Source organism: Aythya marila (assembly GCF_965140915.1).
Source record: "Aythya marila genome assembly, chromosome: 27".
Taxonomy (NCBI): Eukaryota; Metazoa; Chordata; class Aves; order Anseriformes; family Anatidae; genus Aythya; species Aythya marila.
In genome coordinates this window covers 4710046-4734854 of record NC_139068.1, presented here as the reverse complement: position 1 = coordinate 4734854, position 24809 = coordinate 4710046, and the positions used below count along the sequence as shown (strand labels likewise).

General features: G+C 43.1%; 1 protein-coding gene across 2 annotated transcripts; it reads right to left on the bottom strand.

Moving 5' to 3' along the window:
• Nucleotides 1-78: 78 nt before the first annotated feature.
• On the bottom strand, nucleotides 79-22210 carry UPF1 (UPF1 RNA helicase and ATPase). 2 transcript variants are annotated; one of them, XM_082779954.1, is made up of 24 exons: nucleotides 21585-22210; nucleotides 15800-15942; nucleotides 15292-15381; nucleotides 14562-14729; nucleotides 13505-13685; nucleotides 12792-12953; nucleotides 12115-12199; nucleotides 11840-11938; nucleotides 11526-11643; nucleotides 10700-10859; nucleotides 10461-10579; nucleotides 10007-10171; nucleotides 9560-9674; nucleotides 9232-9375; nucleotides 8560-8773; nucleotides 8227-8344; nucleotides 6676-6832; nucleotides 5539-5681; nucleotides 4719-4893; nucleotides 3921-4002; nucleotides 3607-3768; nucleotides 3130-3347; nucleotides 2580-2702; nucleotides 79-2464 (listed from the first exon to the last, which is right to left on the bottom strand). In XM_082779954.1, exons 1-23 carry the CDS (start codon nucleotides 21807-21809, stop codon nucleotides 2583-2585), a joined length of 3363 nt encoding a protein of 1120 aa, XP_082636080.1. In that variant the 5' UTR covers nucleotides 21810-22210; the 3' UTR covers nucleotides 79-2464; nucleotides 2580-2582. The 2 variants fall into 2 exon arrangements, with proteins under 2 accessions (XP_082636080.1, XP_082636081.1); XM_082779955.1 differs by having other exon boundaries at nucleotides 11526-11634; nucleotides 21585-22209.
• Between the last annotated feature and the right edge of the window lie 2599 nt (nucleotides 22211-24809).

The window sequence follows — 24809 nt, the reverse complement described above, 5'->3', positions numbered from 1 at the left end:
AAACTTGAAGTTTATACAATCAGACTAAGTTTTAATGAGTGTTGCATGGTTTCATCATTGAAAGTTAGGGGCCACCTTGAATGCAAGAGCTGTTTATTAATATTTTATTGATGACAAACAGGTTTAAAACAAACTGAGACAAAATCAAAAAAGAGTAACACCGTGCTAGCACTGATGTCTGGATTTATAAAACTCAGAATAACTGCTACAAAGGAAAAAAACAGCACAAAGCAGAGGCAGGCATTCTCATCAGTGAAATAAATGGGGTGAGGGGAGAGGAGGGGGTTACATTACTCAATGGATTGCATTGCACAGAGGGTTACAGCTTAAACCTATCTGAAAAGTCTATGCAACTACGCAGCCTACAGAAGGAAAAAAAATTAAAAAGCCCTTCGGCAATGTTAATAAATAAAACAGTCCATCTTACAAGGAAGGAAGGTGGCCTGTGTCTCCATTCTTTCACATTTTAGAAGTCTAAACGCTGGAGGCTTTTTATGAGAAAAGAATGGTTTTCGTTTCTGGAAAGTTTAGTTTATTTTGCAGTTCCCGAACTACGTTCGCTGCAGGACCGAACAAAAATTTTGAACACCTGTTCCATTTTATGTGCACACTACTCACGGTTTGTGGGTATGCTACACCAGGTCTGTACTGGGGGAGAGACACTCTTGAAAAACTACAGCAAATACAGGTTATGAAAGCGGGTCAACACTCTACAGAAAGGACAGTAATGAAAGGGCTTTCCCCCCCAGTTACAAAAAGTGGGTTTTACATCATTTAAGTACATTCATATGAGAGGTATTTTGAGTTCCCCCAAAAAAAGACTAGAAACACTTGGAGCCCTTTGAGTATAAAGCTAACTTAATTCAAACTTTAAAAACATCTAGGTTAGTGAATCACACTCTACTGATCTTTGCCAATTAGGAGGTAGAGGTTAGTCTAATTTAGGGATCCAATAAAAATGGGTCTGTAGGAATTTCAATTCTCTGCGCTGTTTCTAAAAAGGTTTAGACACAAATAAAATGCTCCCAGTGTTCCCATATGACTTATTTAAGACATGGGTACAACTTAGAAATTGGATGGCTTCTCTTATGTGCTGTTTTCAGTTTTGACTTCCAGCTATTTCTCAAGCCAGCACTGATGGCACAGCCGCGTGCGCTACCTGAAAAATAGGCTCCGGGTTTGTTTTTCAACACCTGAATCTTTCAGCTATATCTGCATTAATCACCGAAGAAGCCACACAAAAGCCTAACCCATTATCTCTAATTATACCCATCCATCAGAGGCCACCTTCCAACAACTGCCTGCTTTGTCCATTTTTCCAACCTGCTTCGGTAACTTTGTAGTCTTTACTTCAGAACCAATATAATCCCCAGTTTCCACTACTTCTTCCCCACATCTGAGGGAGCGAGTAAAGCAGGCCTGTTAGCATCTTTTCCTCCAGGGCCGAAGGGCACAGGAACCCATCCCCTTTCAAGCGCAAAGTTCATCTTACAGAAAGGCTTGTTTTTCACAGAGTAGAGTCCAGACAGTAGCCAATTAAAGCATACAGAAAACACTTTGAAACCCTCCTCCTGCTCGAGCGCGCAGGCTCCTTCCACTCTAACTGCTATCCAATGTAGGAAGAAGAGGCTGATTGCTGCAACTTTAAATCACACTGAAAGTTCTCAAGGTTGGTGCTCTAATTTAGTTTTAAACTTTTTGTAAGCTTCTCAGAACAAGGATCTCCCAGGTCCACCACTAAGATATTCAGAGACAAACTTCTAAAAATTCAGTGCTCCTTTGAAAGCATCTCTTTAAAACCACCTTGTCACGAAAGACCCGTTCAGAATGTGGGCGACACGATGACACTAGGATTTCAGAGCCAGTGTTGGACAACAAAACCTCCATCTCAGAGTTGAGCATCAGCTATGTTCCGCTGGATTTCTGCTTGGCTTGCTGTCACTTAGTCAGGAACTCTCTCAGATACTCTGCTTCTAAAATGTAAACAGTTACTGCTAAAATATAGTACCCCTTTAAAATGAGAACAACTCTGAGATGAGGGTTTTCCTCTCCCCGTCTGCTCTGAAAAGTAATGCCCTGCTCGCAAAGAGAAGTATGGAATGAAGTGAAACCTGCTTAAGGCCCTTCTCTCGAGCTTGGTTGACTGGGGGAGCAGGGACTCAGCTGACCACTCATTTCAGGGTGAGTTGCCTTCCCAGTGAGGCGCCAGCCAGTCCTTCGGTGCTCTCTCTCCTCTCCGGTCAGTCTCCTTGTCTCAGTGAGCTAGCAGTGGGCTCTCTCGCGCGCGCTCCTTTCTCTCTCTCTCCTCTCCGTTGGTTGGTTTCTTTCTCCTGTTGCTCTCACACAGTGGTGCTTCAGTTTTAGCAGTGGAAAACAGGTATCCATTTTATTTTATTTTTTTTATTACCCAGAATAAAATGCTGATGAACTAAGCTCCACACAAGCTTAGCTCTTCTTCCTCAACCTGAAAGCAAGAAAGCAAAACGACAGTTGCATGACAGATGCCGCAAGACAAACACTGCTTTCATCAGCATAAATCAGGGAGTAAGAAGCAGAGGAGTGAACCTCGAGTGCCTTACACTCTAATACTGTGACAGTCCCGTCACTCCGCCATGTTGATATGCGCGTTCACCCTGGTAAGTAGAGTCCTGTGACAGCGCCACGTCAATCTGAGATTTAAACTCATCACCAAGGTAACTGTCCTGAAAATGAGAGTGTTTGTTAAGCCTCTAACTCATCATCAAGCTCAAGTGCTCCCTTACACAGCAGGATATCTGGCAGCCAACATTAAAGGAAGTCTGAGATTTTTGGTGTTCGGTTTGCTTTTAAAGTTGACCCCATTTTGCTGCAGAATTACTACAAAGAGCTTTGCAGTAGCAAGCTGTTGAACAAGCTAGCAGTTCAAAGTTAAGGCTCAAGCTGAAGTTGATACATGCAGCACTTCATTCCTCTGCCCAAATGTATTTAGGAAGTCCACCGAGTGGAGGGGTATGAAATGGTTTCAATGACTGACTCACTGAAAATGTTTTAGCTCCCACTTACCTCAATTCTAGGAAACAAGGACATACGCACACACCACTGACATAAAACCCAGGAGAAAGGGCAGACTGTGCATCAAATTCTGCTTACCTGTGATAATTCTGGTTGGGAGAGCCCAGGCTGACTCATCTGTGATGGCTGACTCATGGAGATATACCCCTGAGTCAGTGGACCCTGGGAGAAAGGCTGGGACACCACATCTTGGCTCGCTTGACTATTTGGAAGGTTTGACTGACTAGTTCCAGGAATCCCAAAACGATTTTTCTGGCGCCCACCACGACCAGTCTTTCCTTTTGGCGCCCCACGTCCTGGAAAAGCATTTATTCCAACCAAGAGTGAGAAGTTTCACAGACACAAGTGTGTGAGAATTAACTGTTCTATAAAGTCTTGATGACTCACAAGAGGCAACACTTCATACGTACTCAATGTAGCAAGTGAGAAGAAATCAATACAACTGAGATTTAGTAATAAATCACATCACCTACTCTCACAGGAGAGACAGAAAACATTCTCCCACTTCACACCTAAAACGTGGCTTCTGCACCATGTCATCCTTGCCCCCCATACCTGCAGCTGGTCCGTTAGCCTGGCCAAAGTATCCCGGTGGTGGCATTGGTGGCATCACGAGGTTGAAAGGGATAGGAATGTTCATAGCAGTGACGTGGCTGGGGCCGGCACTAATCATCCCGATCTGGTCGTGGGTTTGGAAGTACATGTTGGATGGGCGCCCTGGGGAGGGGAGGAAAAGCCACAATGATATCAAACATCCTGAATGGGTTGGTAGTGGCTCTTCCAACACTTCCACGTTTGAAGTAAGGTATCTTACATCAAGAACTAATTTATAAAGTCTGCAAGGGTGTTAATTTTGACAGCTTCTTTACCTTGACTGCTTCGGTCATAGACAGATCCTGGAATAATAGCTTCACGTGCATCATACATGGCAGTAGTCATGAAACGGGCACCCTGAAAGCATGACAGCAGTTAGACAAAGCTTTTGCACAGACAACTTCGCGCTGCAACTTGTGCAAGCTATTTCAAGTAAGAATTCAGTAGAAACTCCACAGTGTTTATCGAGTATATGTTATCTGAGGAAAGCTATTTCTAATACATGGAAAACATCCAACTTTTATTTCAACCACATGGTGACAACTAGAAAAAAATGACTTTACAGACAGCCTATTTAAAACTGAAATATTCAATGAATTTTCAAGTCTATTTTGAGGTTCTGATAAAAGTTTTCCCTTGATCTATTTCTACCACTGTCTTTGTGATGGCTGACAAGCTTCTTTTCCCCCTTCCCCAAAACAACTGCTTATCTTATATTAAATAACTAAGATAATTCTCAGCTTCGCAGCACTGTACCTAAAAACTTTCAAGAACGCCTGCCTGATGAGCTTGCTATTACTAAACACAAGGCTTATTTGATGTTTCATGCACCTAAGAAGTTACCCCTACATGAAATTTTGCAGAGAATAAAGACAAAAACACCAAAAAGGCCTTTTCTACAACTGTTCAACTTCAACTGCACCTTACTTGGCCACAGTCCACTAACAACAAAAATGGAAAGATTTGGGTGTGTGAGGGTATGCAGGTGACTGTTCATTCCATCCAAAATTCATCAATCAATCCCCAATTGCTTCATGCTGCAGGTATCTGAGGGACAGGAGAGGTAAACTTACTGGGTTGATAGTATTGACGAGTTTTCGGGGCTTGCTGAACTGCATAAGGCTTTCCCGGAGGTTATTCAGTGGTCCCTCCACTAGAACTTTCTGCTCCTTGTAATAATTCAGCAGGTGATTCCAAAGTGGTTGTTTGGAGAGCGCTTTCGGGTTCCCAACAATAATTACTCCATATCTACAGAACAGCAGACAAGCACAGAAACTAAGATTAGCCATAACCTAAGATTAGCCATGCCATAACCATGTTAGAACAGCAGTAAATCAAGGCACCTTATAGAAGCCCATGATGGTAGCGTAGGAGACCCTGATGTAACCATTTTGTTTACAGCAGAAGACTTCTGTAGTATGACAAAACACTTGAAAGGAGATTGCTGCAGCCAGTTTCTCAATAATCACAGGCTTCCTTTTGCAGGCCTGCCAAACATGTCAAAGTGCTCAACCAACCACGTAACACTGCTCTGGAACTCTGCAGACACCAAGGAAGCCAACCAAGGCAGCATTGACTTTACCCAAACTATTCTCAGCACTCAAATTCATTTTAAGTAAAGCAAAATAGTAAAAGTGGTTGCTGAGAAGGATAAAGAAGTAGTTGAAGGGAAGACTTCTGTCCTGCAGACAAAGGGGAAGAACATGCTCGTTTCTACAGACTACCAATACCAAATGGGAACCTGTTAAATTGAGAGTGCTCTAAAAGAATGGGAGAATCATCCACAGCTTCCTTAAAGCAGTTGGGGTGGGGAACGGGCCTGCCACCCACAAAACTCAGATCTTTTGTTAGCCTGTCTGGACCAATTTTGCATATTTTATAATGTTACTTTACCTTGCTCTTGTTAGAGCCACATTAAGACGCCTGGGGTCATTCAGAAATCCTATTCCTTGGTGTTCGTTGGCCCTCACACAAGAAAGGATAATAAAGTCCTTCTCTCTTCCTTGGAAGGCATCCACACTCGCAATTTCTACTTCCTGAAACAGAGGAAAACACGTAAATCAGAGAAGCACAGTGCCTAACAGTTGTACTACCAACAGGTATTACAAAATGTGTTGGCCGCACACTAACAGTTCCCATCGTTTGGGGAAAAATGCTATTTTCCTCATGCTGATGATTTGGTAATTCCACTGGTCACTAAATAGTTTCCCTAAAAGAGAACAGACAGTCTTAAGTTTAGGGCAAATTACTTTTTATGTTTGTATGTTTTATAGGTTTACAGTTCTCATATTTCCCCCCAGCTGGCATTTGCACTACAGAAAGCATCCCTTTTCTAGGTATGTTGCCAGAATCTGCCTGTTCCAAAACCTCGTAGTAATACAGCTCCAGATTAGCACTGCTGCTCCCAGCTATTAAGAAACCTGAATAAGAGGGACAGATCATTCCTGGCAGGAACAGAAGTATTTCCACCGAGTTTTCCTTCAGTGAAAACACTGCCCAAATTCTCAATATTGCAAAACAGACTATATTAAACATACAACTGTCTTGTTTGTAGCAACAAGTTTTAGTGTTTGGTAGATGAGGCGCACTGATGGGAGGACATATTCCTAAGCAAATAAATAGTATGACCACCAGAATTTATGGAGCTTGGTTTCCTGCATGTCTCTTGGTTTGAGATGCTTTTATCTAAGACACAAATTGACTAAAGCTTTTCCACAGCTCAAGCAGCAATGACCTTTCCCTTCTGTGCCTCAACGAGTCCTCAAGGGATGGACTCGTTGAAGCTTTCCTTTCAACAGAACTTAACAGGGCTTCCTCCTTTATCTGGCAAACTGCTCCTCTGATACTTACCAGCATTTGCTGCCTGCTAAACTACTTTCCCTTAGTCTAATTTAACTAAGATCAACTAAAATGCTCAGAAATTACTAAAGAATAGATTGATGCCTAAGAAATCAGGCTAAAAATGAGGATTTCATAATATCTGACTTTTCTGCATCCAAAGGTTCCCTTGTTTGTGTAACGACTCCATACCTGGTAGAGTTTTGTGTGCAAGGAACCACTGAACTGCATGTACTGCACCAGATAGGATCGTTGACCTTCATAAGGAGTAATAATTCCAATCTGATCTGGTTTGGCACCAGCTTTCAATAGCTTTGTAGTTATCTTCTCTACATTGGCAGCTTCAGTCCTACAAAAAAAAAGGATGAATTTATCTAAGGAAAATTAAGGCACTAGGTCTAACTACTTTTAATTAATGGGTTTAGAAATCTTGAACATGTATGCTATGCTAGCCTTTTGTTAGAAAGGCTACTTATATCTCAGAACTACACAACTAGGCTTCCTAGAACAGCACAACTCAGGTAGGCTACCACTCTAAAACATAATTTTTCAGCAGAGTTAAATGTACATGTGTACTTTGAGATCATTAAAATGTTCCAGCCTGCCGTACAAACAGATCCTTCGGTTCCTTTATCTTAAAGTTTTAAATATAGAATGTTTTTAATGCCAATGTCCCTGTCAGCCAACTATTGTGCCATTTGTTTGTGCACAATCTGGCTTGCTGCGTTCAGTAGTCTTGCACATGCTGTTCGTGAAACTGACTGAGATTAAAAATATCACAGCAGATATTTTTTGCAAGTTGGTCTGGTTTTCCTTCCAGGCGCACGAACAAATGCATATAACCCAAAGAAACAAAGTGTTTTAAACTCACTGTTTGAAAATAGTTGGAACATACAGAAAAAAGGTTAAAAAAATTAAATTCCCATCTCTCCAACCTTCTCTCATGCTACCTTATTCCCTTCCAAAATCTACAAGTTAGGCATCAGCTTCTGGAGTTACTGGAATTCAGGCACTGAAAGGGGACTGGACCAACATTTTCTGTTGCAAATGCAGTCAGTTTACTTCCTGGCCAAAATTCATCCTGCTTGCATTAGGCATCAATTGCCCCATGCTCCTTGTACTATCAGTGAGGGAAAACATATACCTCTGGAGAACAATCCAAACCCACTTAAGATCTGAACTGCTCCCACTGGAGCCGCCTTTCTCTATTCATTTACTATAAAGGGAGCCTAGGGCAAATCAACTCTAAAAGGCAGGCTACTCAGCCAACCTGCACTATCTTTGTTGACAGCAGTTATTAAAAAACACACAAGCAATTTTAATCATAACTGTTAACAGGAAGCAGCATTTTATTAATTTAGGAGGAAGAGTGCAGAATACAACAATCAATAGCACTGGAGTACTGTATTGTGTGCCGGGATATGTTTGAGATCTATGGGCTGGCTAGTTTAAAATACAGGTGCCACTTCCATGGAAACAAGTAAATTCACCTAAAACATAAGCCTTTATTCAGGTGTTTTGCCTTTATTTATGTGGCAAGGTACCGAAAGTTCTGGTTAACTTAAAATATTACAAAGTCTCTGCCAAAAAGTCCATAAGATAGAGAAATGCTTATATATTTGGTTTGGAACTGTATATTCTACTTCCCTTTGACTTCTTTAATTGTAACTCATTTACAATCTCCCTTACATTTGACATACTCCAGGACAAAGTATTTTTAAGTAAGTCGGTGTTGACTTTTACCTGTTTAAGTAAGAGGTGCCCGAGCTGGCAATTTCTTCCTGTCCTTGCGTAACATAGAAAAACATCGGCTTATCTGGCTGCGGCCACTGGAAATCAAATCCTTTTTTCACACGGTCAGCTGAAAAGTACCAAAGAAGTAAAAAGTTAGCACTATTGTACTAGAAAAAACACTCTTACACCAAAGCATCTTAAAGAATCAAAAATTTAAGTGCAGTGGCAATTCCCTTTTTAAGGGAATGCGTTTAAAAACTCATCTAGATGAAAGAATCTTTCCTTTGATCCTTAATGACTTGAAGGGAAAACAATCTCTGCAGAAGTGCCACTCTCACTCACCTGCAGTAACACCATTCTGGAGTGAACCCTCGTAGAAGATATTGGATGGAAAAGCACTAAGTGCAGGATGCATGCGGTACTGCACTTGCAGGCGAATCGGGCGAATCCCCAGCACCACGAGCCTCTCAAAGAGAGACTGAGACAGGCCAGCCTTCGCAGCTTTTTTACACATCACAACAGGACCAAGCTGGCAGTGGTCACCTACAAGGATAAGCTGTGGAAAAGAAAAGTGTCATCAGTGGCAAAAACGTAGATATCTAAGTTCATATTCTCTGAAACCTGCCCAATAGCTAGAAGTGACAGAAACAGCCGTCTCTAAAATATATTTGGAATTAATCAGTTTGACTTGTAATAAAATTTGTATTTAATTTAAGGCTTATAAACCTTTAGTGTCAGCTAGCTATTCAGCCATACTACTAATCATTTTAGAATAAGATCTTGTTCAGTCTCCAGATTGTTTCAACAAGACCAATATGTTCTAGACAAAGATTTTGCCACAGAAATAGATGTAACTAATATAACTAGCACAATATAAAGTCACTTGCAGACAACAGTATTCAAGAGTCTTCCATGAGAGGAAGGGATTTCGTAAGCCTACACGCCTAAACTGTAAGTGTAGTCTTCACTTATTTATAAAACCAATTTTCTTTAATGAAATCCAGGGGCTCCTACCTGTTTCGCTCCCAGGACAACTGGCACCATGCACTCTGGCTCAGTAGCCTGGGTGCTTTCATCAATCAGAATGGAGCGGAACTGCATCTTTGCAAGCCTTGGATCACCAGCTCCCACACACGTGCAACAGATCACATCTGCATTCTGAGACAAAAACACAACTTAAATTAATCAAGTAGGATATCAACAGATAATACTTCCCCATGGAATAGTACTTAACAGGAATCTCCCAAGTTACATTGTACTCTAGTCTTCACCAATAAATTGCAGCTAAAATTGCAGTGGGAAAAGGCAGAAGTATGAACTACTAGATCTGATGGAACTTTACCATAAGTAATTCACGTTCTGCTGTTCGTTTTAGTGCACGGTAGCGCTTCTCATCAGCAGATGACAGTTCTCCAGTTTCATCTTTAAGCTGCTGCAGTTTCTGAAGCTCTGGCATGCTGCAAAAACAGGAATTTTGCTTTACGGGCTAATTAAAAACAACTTAGGATTACAGTGCAACATTTTAGATTTTGACGTACCACTTGCAGTACTACAACAGCTCACAATGAAGTCCTTTATATATTGCCACAGAAACCAAACAATTATTTTCAAATTAAAAAATGACACATGTACAGAACCAAAGGTTATCACATCAGAAAAGCACAGTCACTGTTACAGTTAAACAACTGTGTCCCTCACAACACTTAAACTTGTGATTTTTTTTTGTTTGTTTGTTTTTGTTTTTGCCTTTTTTTGTGTTTCTTCTCCTCTATCCCCAACAATTCCTTACCTATCCATGTTTCTGATCTGGTTATGCAATGCCAAGAAGGACACAGGAGAGTCAATTGCCTCACGACTTTTAGCACACAGACGAACCACTTTCAGTCCAGTTTGATGAATCTTCTCAGTCAACTGATCTACAGCTATATTACTCGGAGCACAGACTAACACAGGCCTTGAAAAAATAAGCAAAAAAAAAAAGTTTGTGAGCTATAAACTTTTGCCTGGTAGACCTGCAACGCAAATCAGAACTGTTACCATACATGTCCCCTAAAAATAAGCTACTGAAGAATTACCTTCTGAAATAAGCAATAGAACAATTGTTCTATTGTAGAACAATACCGTTCTACAAAATCATTTCAGTTCAGTGATCTTAAAATGATCTTAATGTTTAAATGCAATCTGATTCTTCAGACCATTAAAGATGTAACCTCATACATAAAGATTTAGAGAGAAGTTCTTACCCATTGCCCTGTCTAGCCAGATGATAGACGATTGTAGCTGATGTCACTGTTTTTCCGGTACCAGGGGGACCCTGAATAAGGCTCAGAGGACGCTGCAGGACAGTCTTCACAGCATAAACCTACAGAATTTTAAGACTATTTAGCATTCCACGCACAGGAAGCTATAAAATCATTCAACCTTTATTCATAAATCCTTTGTCATATTCTTTGCATGTAGTAAAAAATGGAAATGATGTTACCTGAGAATGGTTGAGATCAGGAAGTCCTTGTGCTGTAAAGCGCTTTGGCAACTGACATTTAATAATTACATCTTCTACCTCATGGCCTAACAGTTTGTGATAGATGTACCCTGACACTGAAGTCTCATCCACAGCAAATGTTTTCAAAGCACTCTGCATTCTGAAATGAGGGAAGGACAGAAAAAAAGTCAGTATGACCTCATACGTAACGATCTACAAGTGTCCAACACAAAGGTTAATCTGCCATCAGGCTGAAATTAAAATACACACCCTGGAAAAAGAAGACAATGCAAAGAATTTACTAACAGAATTAAGAGGCAAAAATTAGATTCCAAGAACACAGATTTTTTTTTTCTCCTAACATGTGTAGTACAAAATATAACCAGAAAGATCTGCAGGGAAACCAGCCTTTGACAGAGTTTGCAGCAGAGATCTTCGGTGCAAAATCTGAAGAGAAGATGTACTTAGTACATCTCTTTCAGGAAAATAAACTCCTATCTTATAAAATGCAGTACAGACATGTCTCAAGTCTCCTGATGCCACAGCTGATTCAATTGCCTTGAGATTTCAGCTACTTAAAATGATTCAAAGTTTAGGAGAGCAATTAAAACAGAGAGCACTTCACGACAGTGTTTAACAAGCTGAACTGCAAAACAGTTTTTCTTCTTAAATTCCAAATGTTACTAAATGTGAGGATAATTCTTCCCACTTAGTTTGAAAGTTTTCTTGATGTATTTGCAACAAACCTTACGTTCAAAATGAGAAACACTGACAATATACACCTACTGTTTCCATTATCTGCCAAGTTTAAGTGCTTTCTCAATACCTGTCAAATGAAGTAGACTTCCATACAAAATCCACTTGGAAGTTATGAGTAACTTCCACAGGGGCTCCAACGCTGCTCCTCAGCTCAATGGCTATCTCATCACCATAATCTGTAGAACCTCGTTAAGTAGTAATCTATAGCAAAAATTTGAACTTTATTTTTCCCGATTTTGATTTATTTATTTATTTTTTTAATCAGATGCCCACTACCGAAATTGCAATAGTTTCAAAATTACTTTACGTAATTTAGCGGTTTCTTGGAGAGACTTGAGCCTTCCATTAAGCCTCCCTAAAGGCACGTTAAGTAAAGGATACTATCAGGAACTTTGATAACATGACCAATTCCTTTCCACAAAGGGGCCAGGTCTCCTTTATACCTCAAGCAGATCTCATCTCCCTGCATTAGACGCATATCTACAAAGGAAGGAAAAAAAAACGTTCTCAGAATATTCACCAACGAACAACCACCTCCAACACAGAAACCCTACAGGAGTATCTTAAATGCCAGGCCACATATCACAGCTCTTTAAACACTGATGTTATTTACCCAGCATAAAAACACGCAAAACACACAGTCAAGATGTCATTACCTGAATCAGTCTTTGGCAAAGTGAAATAAGCAATTCTTTTCTTGTTCAAGCCCAGGTCCCATCTGACTGTGATGTTATCTTGGGTCTAACAGTAAAGAAAAGGCGAGTTATTATGTTTTACAGAGTTGTTCACCAGCTACTGCAATCCTCACTGTCCCAATACTTAAAAATAATAGAGAAATACAAAACGTGATGTTCTAATGTCACAGAACCAAGTATACATATTTATTCTTACAGACTCAGACAACACCTTCTGGAGAAGTTAATTGTTTGATAAAAGACTTATGTAGTTAATAGTAAGTCAATCACCACTTGTGTTACTCTTTTTAAAACAAAAGCCCCTCATGAAATGCTTACATGTCCCCAGTATAAAACAAGTTTGACTGGAAACTGACTGACAGAAAGGTAACTGCATGTTATGATAACGTAACAGAAGGTGCCAAGTATCAGTTCTAAGATAGAAAAATATGATTCTGCAGAAGACAAACTTTGAATGCAGAAGAGATGAAGTTTAAGTGTTTCAAACATCTTTAAAACCTCTGAGTTTTCTCCTTTCCCTTCCCTGACAAAGGCACTTATTTCACTCAAGTCTTTTTTCTATTAATAGTGACTAGGTATTTGATACCAGAGATCTAGTCAGAATTTGCCCTCAAACAGGTGTATTTCAAGCACATTACCTGCGACTCTTTGAGCTTCTTGTCATAGTCAGCCTCAAGCTTGACTAGAGGACCAAATATATTCTGGTATTGATAAGCATCTTCATATCTGAGTAGGACATGCTGTGGCTCTTCATCAACACCAGGCTTTTCTAAGTCCTCAAGAGTTGCAGATGGATTTTCCTAGAATTGAACATACAAATGTTTGTGCTTAAAACTTTGAAACAAATCTCACTCACAAAGTAAGAGCTATAGTCCTGCATTTAACTGCTACAGAAAGTTATAAAAGCATAACAACCTGTTAAAACTACCAAGACATTATGCCATGCTCACCTGCATCCAGTCAAGTTTGATCTGCATTAACAGATGTATAGAAAAAGCTTTGGAAAAAAAAAAACAGTAACTGTCTACCAGTTGTCAACTAACTAGTCTTAGCTAGTCATTAAAGCTGAAACAAGTGAAAGACTTGATACGGTGAAATGAAAGTCGCTTTTCCACGTTGCCTGACAGTTGAACTTGACATAACAAGAGAACCTTGGGATGAAACTTTCCTCCTTTAATCTCCTAAATCCTCTGATCAATTTCCAGTTGTGCTGCTTGTGAAAACTGAAAGGTTTGAACCTTGTGTACATTCCCTGCCTCACACAGTTGCTGGAACAGTCTTATCCCTACTTTGTAAGGCACAAAACTAGGACTTGGTGAAACAAAATTGGTATTTGAAAAACAGCACGTACCTTCCAAAGTTCTTCCAGTTTGTTAATCTGCTGAGCTGTAATCTGACGTGCTCTCAACTGTTCCTGCTCAGATGGAATCTTCACCAGCCATGAAAGGAAACAGCGATCTTGGATAAGAGGCTGCCACTGTGAACTGTCCCAATTAATATCCTTTAAACTGCTCTGACTCGCACATGGCTGCCTGCACAACCAAAACATTGAAAAAAATTATTAAGTTAGACAAGTGTAAGAAAATCTACCACATGAAGGATAAGAACATGTTTGTCTTGTTCCTACAGCAACTCTGGTGTCTCAGTTACGAGAAAACCAACATTAGCCTGCTGATCTATTTCATTAGTTCCTGTATTTGCTATTTCAACATTAGGGACACAAGGTAACGTAAGTAGAATTTATTATGCATTTCTAGAACTGAAAATTTCAGCATCTAAAATAATGGACTTTCCAAATGTGTCATATTAATTAATATTATGCACATACTTATCAGAAAACACCTGGGATTACTTCCATCTGTTATTTAAACAAATGGGAGAACCTGTAAGAATTCACCTCCTACTGTCAAATGCATGGCAAGTGACAGCATTTAATAGAAATCCATACAGAGAAGACCATGCTTTCTGATATGTCCTGTCAAAGAACAGCTTCCAATCTTCAAATTATTCTATGAACTGACAGAAAAATTTGTTCTGCAATTCCATCATTACTCCACTAGGGCTCCAGAGTCATTTCCTGATCTGTTACTTCTCCAGAGCTGAAAACAGCAACTTAACACAGGGGAAAAACACCTGAATTCTTGCAAGTGAGACAGCCCATAACGGAAGAACTTTTCTATAGAATGAATATATTTGCCCAGCACAAAAAAAAAAAAGAAGTTTCTTTAGATGAGTGTCTAGAATTAATGAAATGTATACAAATAAATAATGCAGTAGTAAAGAAAAAGTGGTGGCAAAATAGAGTATAAAACATATTTAGGTAGAAAGTGAAAGGCAAACACTGCCATTTAGAAATAACATTATGCAATAGACTTGATGTAAACACGCCAATAAAGGCATTCTCTCACCTGCACAGCAAAACAACCACAGAATCTGCCTTAGCTGGAATAAAGCCAAGGAGAAACACATTACGACATCCGCAGTTATAACATTCCAAGACAGTCTCTCCTAGAGGTCCGTCTTTATGGAGAGTCACCTCTTTGCACTTCGCTCTCACAAGATGATTAACAATGTGGCTGCAACCAGAGAAGACATACATTTATATGCAGTTAATAGGAAAGCCAGATTTAGCCCTAACTCTACGTAACGTAGCACCTCCATCATTATTAAAAGATAAACAAAATCTATTCATGTTTTGGCATACATTAGTAAGACCTTGCTCTTTTGATCCTGGCAAAGATGAACATTAACAACTTCACTGGTTTCTCAATGCATGAATACTTTAAAGTGAACGTGAAAGAATAGATAATGTGTAAAGTTTTGTTTTTTTTTTTTTTAATGTTATTAATGATTGGAAGCAGCTTCCTGAAGCTCCACAGGTCAAAAACATCAATTATACTGCTTTGCAAGAACACAGGATGGGGGGGAAGAAGCAACAAGCTCATGCCACAGCAGTAATTCAAGTTTTGCTGAGATCTAGCTGTATGCTCAGAAGAAAAGCTAGAGGAGGTTGGAGATTCACATTCAAGTCACAGACTTCAATTATCACGAAAACAAAAGTCACACCCATTATGCCACTTCAAAACAAACACTTTAAAGCAAGATTGTCAATATCACTTCCATCATTCAGTCACTTACCTGCCAGATGTATTTCCACGCCCATTGCAGAACCACTTCTTGCTGGTGTTGCAGTAAACCACACAGGCAGGGTCATGGATACCACAGTAACTGGAATTAAAACGAGGAGAGGAAGTGATTGGGAAATTGCTTATAAGAAAATACAAGATTTAATCTATCTAGTAGCATGCAAAGTAAGGAGAAATGAAAGTCAGGAAACACAAGAGTTGGTATAAGTACCAAACATGAGTTAAATTTCTGTTCTGAGCTACAAGTATTTTAACTCTTCCCATCATTATCATTCCTAGACTGCTTTGCTTTGTATTCCCTGAGAGAGGTCAAAGACCTACTGGAAGTGGCAGCTGTCAGAGTACACGAGCTCACCAGAGGGCACTATTTTCCTACCAGTACCTATCTGTCTCCAAGGGAATTGCTCTCAAAGTCCCCAAATCCTCTAAGCACACACCTTTCACTCCACATGCTCCTGCCCTCTGGAAATAATAAGTCTGGGGCAAAGATCAGCTCTTACCTGCAAGCATGCACAGGAAGATCCTTTGTGTAATAGGTATCTTCTTCATCTTCTTCAAAGTTCAGCTCTGCCAGAAGCTGGCTGGTTTTAGCTACGTTATCATCTACTGCTCCATTCTGCAGAATGCCATCGGGTCCATTAACCTGAAAGACAAGGTCAGTGTTTAAGTTACATAATCAAAACATACTCCAGAACAAAGCCAAGAATGGCAATTCCTACTCCTCTAAGAAAAGACTTGTTTCTAATTTAGGAGAAATTCCGGAGGAAAGAAAAAAGCTAGTACGAGCTAGAAATACATACGACTTTATATAATCAATACTTCCTTCGTTAGCTCCTACTTTACAGGTTTATTTAAATGACAACTGATGAGTAGGAAAAGTTAGTAATTCAAGGAAAGAGTTTTTCTTCAGATTACATTTTTCCTACAGTCCTACACAATGCAGAATTTCATACATTACATAAAGAATCAAACACACCTGCATAACAGCACATCAGGTATGAAAATCACTATTGTATTACTTGGAACTTATTTCAGCCACCAAAAAGCGTCCTTTAAAAAATGTCTCTCTACATAAGTTAACCAAGAAACCCACAAAATTCCATTAAAACTATGAACACGGCCCAAGTTTTCCTAAAACCACACTTGAGAGATCATGTGCTAATACAGCACACCAGAACAGGTGTGCTCTTTCCACTGCTGATGGACTAACTGCCAGAACCACCAAGTTCTGCAGCATTTGGTGCTGTGTCAGCACATTTTACACACCACGTTAAATATAACTCCTTTCTGGCAATACCGAGTACAGTGCTGTTACCACCAGGAAGGAGCAATCAAAAAGTGTGAACGTCACAAAACAGATTTTAGCATGACTAAAGCAGCCGTGGCCCCTTGGGACTTGCAGGTGTTCTCATTTAATTCCTCTGCTGTCTCAGCAGACCAACAGCCACAGGGAACTTAACATGCTGCTGTCAGGAACCCCCAAGATGGCCAAAACCCTCACCCCCCAAAGCTCTGTTGACTCAGTCACTTGATTCTTGACTTGTAGAGCAAGATCTCATTAAAACCTGAGAAGAGATGAGCACACCTTTTAATCCATGTAAACTTTGAGTGAAAAAAAAAAAAAAAAAGATGGAAAAATGACCCCAGCAACTACAACAATCAGCACAATATTAACTAAACATTTTGAATGAATGCTGAGGGAGTTTCCCCACCAGACCAAAACTGTCGGATACATAAAAATCCAGCTGTTTCTGACAAACACTTAAATACTTATTTTGTATAGTGTCAACTGGTGTCACTCATGGCACTTCTTTATCAATACAGTATTTTAGTAAATCTTTAGCACTTCGACTTCGGGTGCAAGTTGTCAGAGCACTGTTATGAATATCTGATAGGAGATAAGAAAGCTGTCCAAATGAGAAGCGCTCTAATCTTTATTAAAATATTTTTAAGTAGTTGCCTTAGCATTTAAGCTAGCAAGCCAGAACAAGCCTGCTTCGCTGGAAGTCTCATCCAGGTTCCACACAAACTAGTTTCAGTACTCTGAATTAAAATTTAACAAACAATTGCTAGAGTTAATTTTAAAATTAAGTGTGCAGTGCTTCACATTCACCCTCAGCAGTAAGGGACTGGACTCAGCACCACAATCTTTATGTTGTTATCATAAAAAGAAGCAAGGTGTGTTTACGCTGCCTAAACAGTACAATGTTTTATTGATATTACCTCCAAGAATTGGCTTGGGGAAATCTAACGAATCAGCCAGGATGTACACTCAGTAGCACGTGCAAAAGAAGCAGGGGGAGTAAGGAATAAAAAAACTGCAGTAGCATACAACAGCTCATTAGTATGATGAGCCTGAACACCTTCACAGCTGTTTCAAGATAAATATCCAGTTTAAATTGTGTCACTATACAAAATATGACCATAGCTTATTAACTGGTCAAGGCACAGGTGGAAATCCAAAGCCACAAGTTCACGTGAATTATTTGGAAGCACAAACACCAGGCACTCCCAGGTGCACCTTCTGCCAGTCTCTTAAGAGCCCTAACACAGTGTTACACACATTAGTTGACAAACAATCAGTTTTTCAGAAGCTCTTTTAAAACTTGGATCACTGAGCAGACAACATAATTGTACAGCTTTCTTTCCAAAGGCAGAAACACGAGCAACTACAGCACCTACATGCCACCTGTCCTTCCACACAGGTGACTGCTCGTACCCTCTGGAGCATCCAGCAGCCCAGGATGAGGCCTTGGCAGGCACACGACAAGGAAGTGACTCAACTATTGTTCTAAAACCCGCTGCCACGTTAGCCTATGTGCATATTATTAAAAATCTGGCACCGTCGGCTGTTGTATAAGGGCGGGGGGGGCTTCTCTATTTTAAACGCGTTGACTGAAACTTCTGGCACAGCACGTTTAACAGCTACATCCAGCGAGCTGCAAACTTCAGCGCTCTCAAACGACCGCCAAGTTGCTCGGCCCTCCTTGGCTCCCTTTCAGCCTCTGAAAGGCTCCTTTTGGCCTCTAACACACCGGTCAGGAGGCAACAGTGAAGGTCCAGGGAACCGAGCTGCAGAACAGGAACTCGGGTGGCACAATTTATGCAGCAATTTCTACTGCCCACGTCCCTGAGCCCCCGGAGCGGTGGCAGCAGCGTTTCAGGAGCATCGCTGCTGCTCCTCGCGGTGCCTGTGGCTACCATACAGCAGCCCAGGGCCAACAGGTGAACACAGCTGGAGCCACGCAGCACAACCCTACTTTAAAGCAGGGTAAGTCAGGCTGTAGCGAGAACAATGAGAGTTATGCAGGCGTTCTGGACTCCTGTTACAAGAGCCCAATCGGTCGTGACAACGCACTCCAGCGCTGCGCAGTAACCGCAGGACACCCAGGCACGCTGTCCCAGTTCAAGGCAGTTTTTATTCTTCCTTAAAAAAAAAAAAAACACACTTTGGGATTTGCATAGATAGCCAACTGGTGGTTGTTTGTAGCTACATTAAAGCTAGAGAATATTTACTGCGCCTTATTACCACCTATTATACTTATTTGATCTCTTTCAAAATAAGGAAGTGAGCATTACTGACACCATTCACCCTCGGGATGGCGAAGGATACGCTGCGTGTCCTGGTGGGGACCCGAGCAACAAGGAGGAAGTTGTTCCACGGAGATAAAAAGGCTTTGGTGGAACTGACAACTAAATCCTGCCCCCGCCTCCGTCAGCCACTGGCTCAGCTCCGCACACATGAACACCAGGTGCTGCGCCCATCAACAACGCGTGAGCACGTGGCAGCTTCCTAGCACCTTACCTGAGTCCTTGCTGGGAGAGCAAAGAAATAAGGCAGAAATCAGAATTTATCTTGAAATAGGTGGACAAGGCAGCGTGTGGTTTGTTTTAATTATTCGTTAAAAAGGGAAGTTTAGTTTTCTGAGGAGAAAACAACAGTCACTGTGCTAACCTCTCACTGCCTGCAGTAACATCCTCTAAAACTACCAAATGGACACTGGGATAGAAAGCTCCTGTAGCACGGCTAAATCAACCACATTTTCTGAAGTTCTGTGCTTTGTCTTGCCCAACTGATCTTTCTAAGTATGAGGACACTAAAAAGGTGCCAAAGTGAAAGAGTAAAATGTTACACCTCTAGTGTTTATCAACATGAGATAAAAATATTTATACAAGATTTTTTTTTTTGTGATCACAGTGACAAATTTAAACGAAGCAACAATGCATGCTTAGTTTAAGTTTTGGGGCCTTAGAAGTAACGTATTTTGTAGGTGCCCTGCCAAAAAAACATCATAAGCTCACATTATTGTTCAAGGCAGCAAAGCCAGCCCCCCCCAGATCTTTAAACATGCTCCGTTTCTGATCTTATCACTGGTGAGACCATTGAAAGGCACAAGTCTGAACAGAGCAAGGGAGCTGGGGTTTGCTGAACTTTGGTGCGGGAGCACACCACGCTCAGCACGCTTCCGAGGGGTCTGCTGAAACAGGCGTCCCCCCAGGTGTCCAGAGGGGAAAAGGACCAACAAGACAACCCCAAGAGTTCACACAGAAACCTAAAAGCACAAAAAAAAAAAAAAAAAAAAAAAACTTTCTTCCTGCCTGCAAGGACAGACAGTTACAGACATACTAGCACCTGAATGTGCTCTCCAGATTTTTTTTTCTTCTTTTACTTCAAAGGCTTTTCAAACATGTTTAGACAAAAAAAGACAAATTAATCCACTGGTCTAGTCTTTTAGCTTGCAAAGCTTATTTTGGAGTAGTTTTTCTTCCTCTTCTGGCCAGATATACTCTACTGAGAGTTCTGGAATGATCACAGCCATTAAGGCTTTAAAAACACAAAGATTTATTTAAGCTATATTTTTTAATCAATTAACCGTACACAAACACTGACTACACACAAACACATTCTCCTATTTAATAATTTTGATATTTCAACGCTCAAAAGGGGGGAAAAAGGCTTGCTCTGCTAAACCCAGATTCTAGTACTAGAAGTAAACACAAAATAAAACAGACAGCCCCCGGGGTCTCATCTCTAACTCCACTTTATAAACACTAACCTGGAGCAGCTCACACCACCGTAGCTGCGTCCAGGCTGAACGCTGAGCATTTGCAAGTGTTAACAAAGTCATTCAGCATGTCCTGGGATAAGGCTAGGCAAGGATAATTCCACCTTCAGCCTTGCCCTGCACACCTGTAGGTTTTCACTGCCTGGGCACGCTGACCTGCTTCACGTTTGCTCATTTCCGCATCATTTACAGACCCCAGTACATCAGTTTTTGCAAGGAAAAGGGAAAAAAAAAATCCACTCTGAGTATTTTTGGTTCAGTATTAACAACTTTTACCTACAGCACTTCAACTCTTCTAAACTCACGCCCTGGAACATGGATAATTTACAAACATTTTATTGTTAATACCAGGACTATATTTAGATAGGTGTATGATGTAAACTTAACAATGTATTCTATAATCTTTAAAGGCAGATCAGTTTGACTTTATTTTTGAACACTTTTTCTTCGTAGAGTCAAGTTGTAGGACAGCAAGGAGCAGTATTTTTATTTACAACACTTCTTGGCTTGTGCGTGTATGGCCCTAGCTGCCTTTTTTCTTTCGTTTCTAAATTGTTAAACCATAAACACAGCCACCATCAGACTACGTGAAAAAAAAACACTTTTAAGCGACGAGGAACCGGACCTCTGAGCACGAGTGCGAGGCTGTATCAGCTGTCACTCCCATACAAACCCAAAACAAACCAGCCTAGCAACTATACCGCAGCAAAGGTGGCAACGTAGGGAGGAAAAAAAAATAAATAAATAATTAATTAATTAATTAAAAGCGCACGGTGGCTGGAGTCGAGAAGAAAGGCGATTTTTAAACGGAGCAGCGCTGAGTCCTCGCAGCATCCAACTTCCCGCAACAGAACGCTGGCTCGGATGGGATTTTAAAGAGGAAAAGAAACCGAAATCGCCAACCTCCCCCCCCCCCCCACCCCAACCAGGAGCCTTCGGCACCGCACCGGCGGGCGCCGCCCGGCTGTCAGGAGGCCCGGAGCTCCCTCCTCCGCCCCGGAGAGCGGCGCTCGGTGCCAGGCCCGGCCTCCAGGGGCCGCTTCCCCTTCTTCTTCCCCGGCCGGGGGCCGAGCTCCGAGCCCCGGGGGCCGCCCAGGGCTTCCCCTCGGCGGCCCCGCCCGCCCCTTCCGGACACCCCCCCCCCCAAACCATCTCCTCCCCGGTACCGGAGCCGCCCCCCCCCCCCCCCCGTTGTGTGTCCCCCCCCCTCGGTACTCACCTGCGCCTCGATGGGGCCTGGCGGGCCTTGGGCCGCTCCGGGGGGGCCTTGGCCTTGTCCCGGCCCTGCCTGACCGGGCCCTGGCGGTGTCTGGGTCTGACTGGGGAGGGTGAAGTCGGTAAACTCGAACTCGGAGCCTTGCGTGTCGGCGCCGAGCAGCTCGGCCTCCTCGGTGTCCAGAAAGGTGAGGGTCTGCGAGCTGGGGCCGTACGCCTCCACGCTCATGGCGGCGGCGGCGAGGAGGAAGAGGAGGAAGAGGAGAAGCGGCGCTTCTTCCCCCTTCCCCCCCTTCTCCCTCCTCTCTCACCTCACCTCAGCCCGGCCTCACCTCACCTCACGCAGCCCCGGGCCCCGGCGCTACGCCAGCGGCGGGCTCCGCCGCGCGCACCAGGCCGCGCTCGCTCCCGCCGCCCAACGGAAGGCCCGGGGGCGAACCGAACCCGACGAGGGGACGGAGACGGAGAAGGGGGAACCCTGAGGGGAGCCCTGAGGCGGGGGGGACGCGGGGAGGAGCCGAGCGGGAGCCCAAAACGGAGCCGAGCGGCCGCTGCCGCCGCCGCCGCGCGCCAAGGCCTGGCCCTGAAGCGGTGACGCGCAGCGCGCGGCCCCGACGCCAGCACGCCCCGCCCCGCCCCTTGGGGGGGGGGGGGGGGCAACGGGGACGCGGAGCGCGCGCACCCGGGGAGGGAGGGAGGGAGGGGGGCGGGGCTGCAGCCTGAGGGGGCGCGCGGCGCCTGGAGGGAGGGGGGGGAGTGGGGGGGAAGGGGGGGGGGAAAGGGAGGTTGGCGCCAAAGGGAATGGGGGAGGTGAGGGGGGGGGGAAGGGGGTGGGGATTGGGTGGTGATTGATGGAGGTGGCGGCCAATGGGCCCTCGAGTGGAGTGGGTGGGCGGGGTGAAGGGGGCGGGGTGGGGTGTGTGGGGGGGAGAACGCTGAGGGGGGGGGAGAAGTCGTGAGGGAGAGGGGAGGGCGCCCTGAGGGGTTGGGTGGTATGAAGGGGTGGATCGATTGTCCTGAGGGAGCTGATCTCCCTGAGGGAGCAGATCACCCTGAAGGAGCTGATCTCCCTGAAGGGGCGGATCGATCGCTCTGAGGGAGCTGATCTCCCTGAGGGAGTGGATCGATTACCCTGAGGGAGCAGATCTGTCACCCTGAGGGAGCAGATCAATCGCCCTGAGGGAGCAGGTCACCCCGAGGGAGTGGATCGATCGCCCTGAGGGAGCAGATTGCCCTGAGGTGGCAGATCAATCACCCCGAGGGAGTGGATCACCTTGAGGTGGCGGCAGATCTCCCTGAGGGAGTGCATCACCCTGAGGGAGTGGATCGATTGTCCTGAGGTAGCAGATCGCCCTGAGGGAGTGGATCAATCACCCTGAGGTAGCTGATCACCCTGAGGTGGCCCTGGATCACCCTGAAGGAGCAGAACACTCTGAGGTGGTGGATGGATCACCCAGAGGTGGCAGATCACCCTGAGGGAGCAGATCAATCACCCTGAGGTGGCAGATTGCCCTGAGGTGTCAACGTATCACCCTGAGGGAGCGGATCACCCTGAGGTGGCAAATTAGTTTCCCTGAGGTGGTTGGCATCTTCTCCACAAAGGGCCCCGGGACGGTTGCAGGGAGGAGAAGAAGGGCTGTGCTGGCTGCCAGCCCTGGCAGAGGCAGCAGCTGCAGGGTGTGAAGCCAGGTAGTGCCCCCACGGTGCCACCAGGTTAATGTGAGGGGCCTGGGGTAGGTGTGGGGACAGCTTGGGGCCTTCATCCCCTCCATACTGCTTGAAACTGCTGCTGCAGCCTGCCTCATGTCCCTGTTTGAAGGGGTGTGTGGTGTCTGCTACCGGAGGCACGGTCTGGGCAAGGCTGCTCTGCAGGGGTGTTAAGAGTTTTGAGACAGACGTGCTGATTAAGAAGGATTTGGTATTATGGTAATGCCTGCTCCAGCTGTAATACCTATTATGCCTGTGATACCTAATATAACTGTGTGATAGTCTGAAGGCTGAATTGGTACGAGATGAATGCAGTGGGGTGGGCCATGGATGCTCTCTGGAAGATGAAGGACTGGGCTGCGCGGAGATGAGTAGTAGTACATGCTTCAGTCCATAAATAAACAGCAAGTTTGGGATTTGGGTGCCCTCATTTCAACATTATTAGCACAAACCAAAGCTCTTCTAAGGTATCTCCTGGGTGTTGTGAAAAGCATTGATTTGAAAGGTTAAGATACTCAGCCCCTTTTCCCTAATAAAGCCTTCCCCGCTAAGATGCAAATATATATCAGTATACAAGTATATAAGTAACTTCAATTTTGTTCTTGCTTTTGGTGTAGGGTAAAGCCTGGAACGGAAGCAACGTACCAGATTTGCAGCTGTGAAGCTGAAAAGATCTAGATGAAGATTGAAAAGGATCTTTGTCCTAGGAAAATAGTGCACCAAGTAGAGGAGGGGAAAAGAAACAAGTAGAGAGAATACAGGAGTCATCACTTCTACATACAGTTTGTTTGAATTCATCTTAAGCTTTAAGCTTCTGTGAAGGAATATACTCTACCAACATCTTATCATAAAGGTATCTTAATTCGGAATTCAGATTAAAAGAGGCTAATCAAACATACGACTAAAATCAAAAGATAGAATGGAAAATTGATTGTGGACTTATGACTGTCATGTCAGCTCTAATTTAATATGGTGACATCAAGATAAGTCAGCGTGTACTCACATGTAATTCCATCAGTGTTAAAAGACAGTACAAATGTTGAGACTCTTGATTGCTGAAGTCGAAAAGCAATTAAATTAGAACCCACATATAATCTGCTTGGAAAGCATCCATAGATAAACTGAATCAGTGCTCTCTTACAACAAACCAGAAACTAACTGTTAGATAATATAAAATCTGACTTGAAAATGAGATCTAATCTGAAGAAGAAATTTGTAAAATTGGGTAGGTTGTTTGGTATGAACTCCTATTTACGAATAAACAGAATACACTTGCAATATCTGGCCAGTTTACAAGAATCCTCGGAAGTTTTGGAAACTGATCAAAGTTTTGATGTGCTGCTGGATTTTTTTCCCTGTCCCCTACATAATACAGAAAATGAGAATGCTTTTAAAGAGAAGTTCTTTGGAGAAGTCACTGAAAATTGTAGATCCTGTACTGACTGTGCCATCGGAAGGTAAATTCAGCTTCTGATGGGGAAGCACCAGTGCCCATTGGCTGTGTTCGTGGACGGGATCGTGC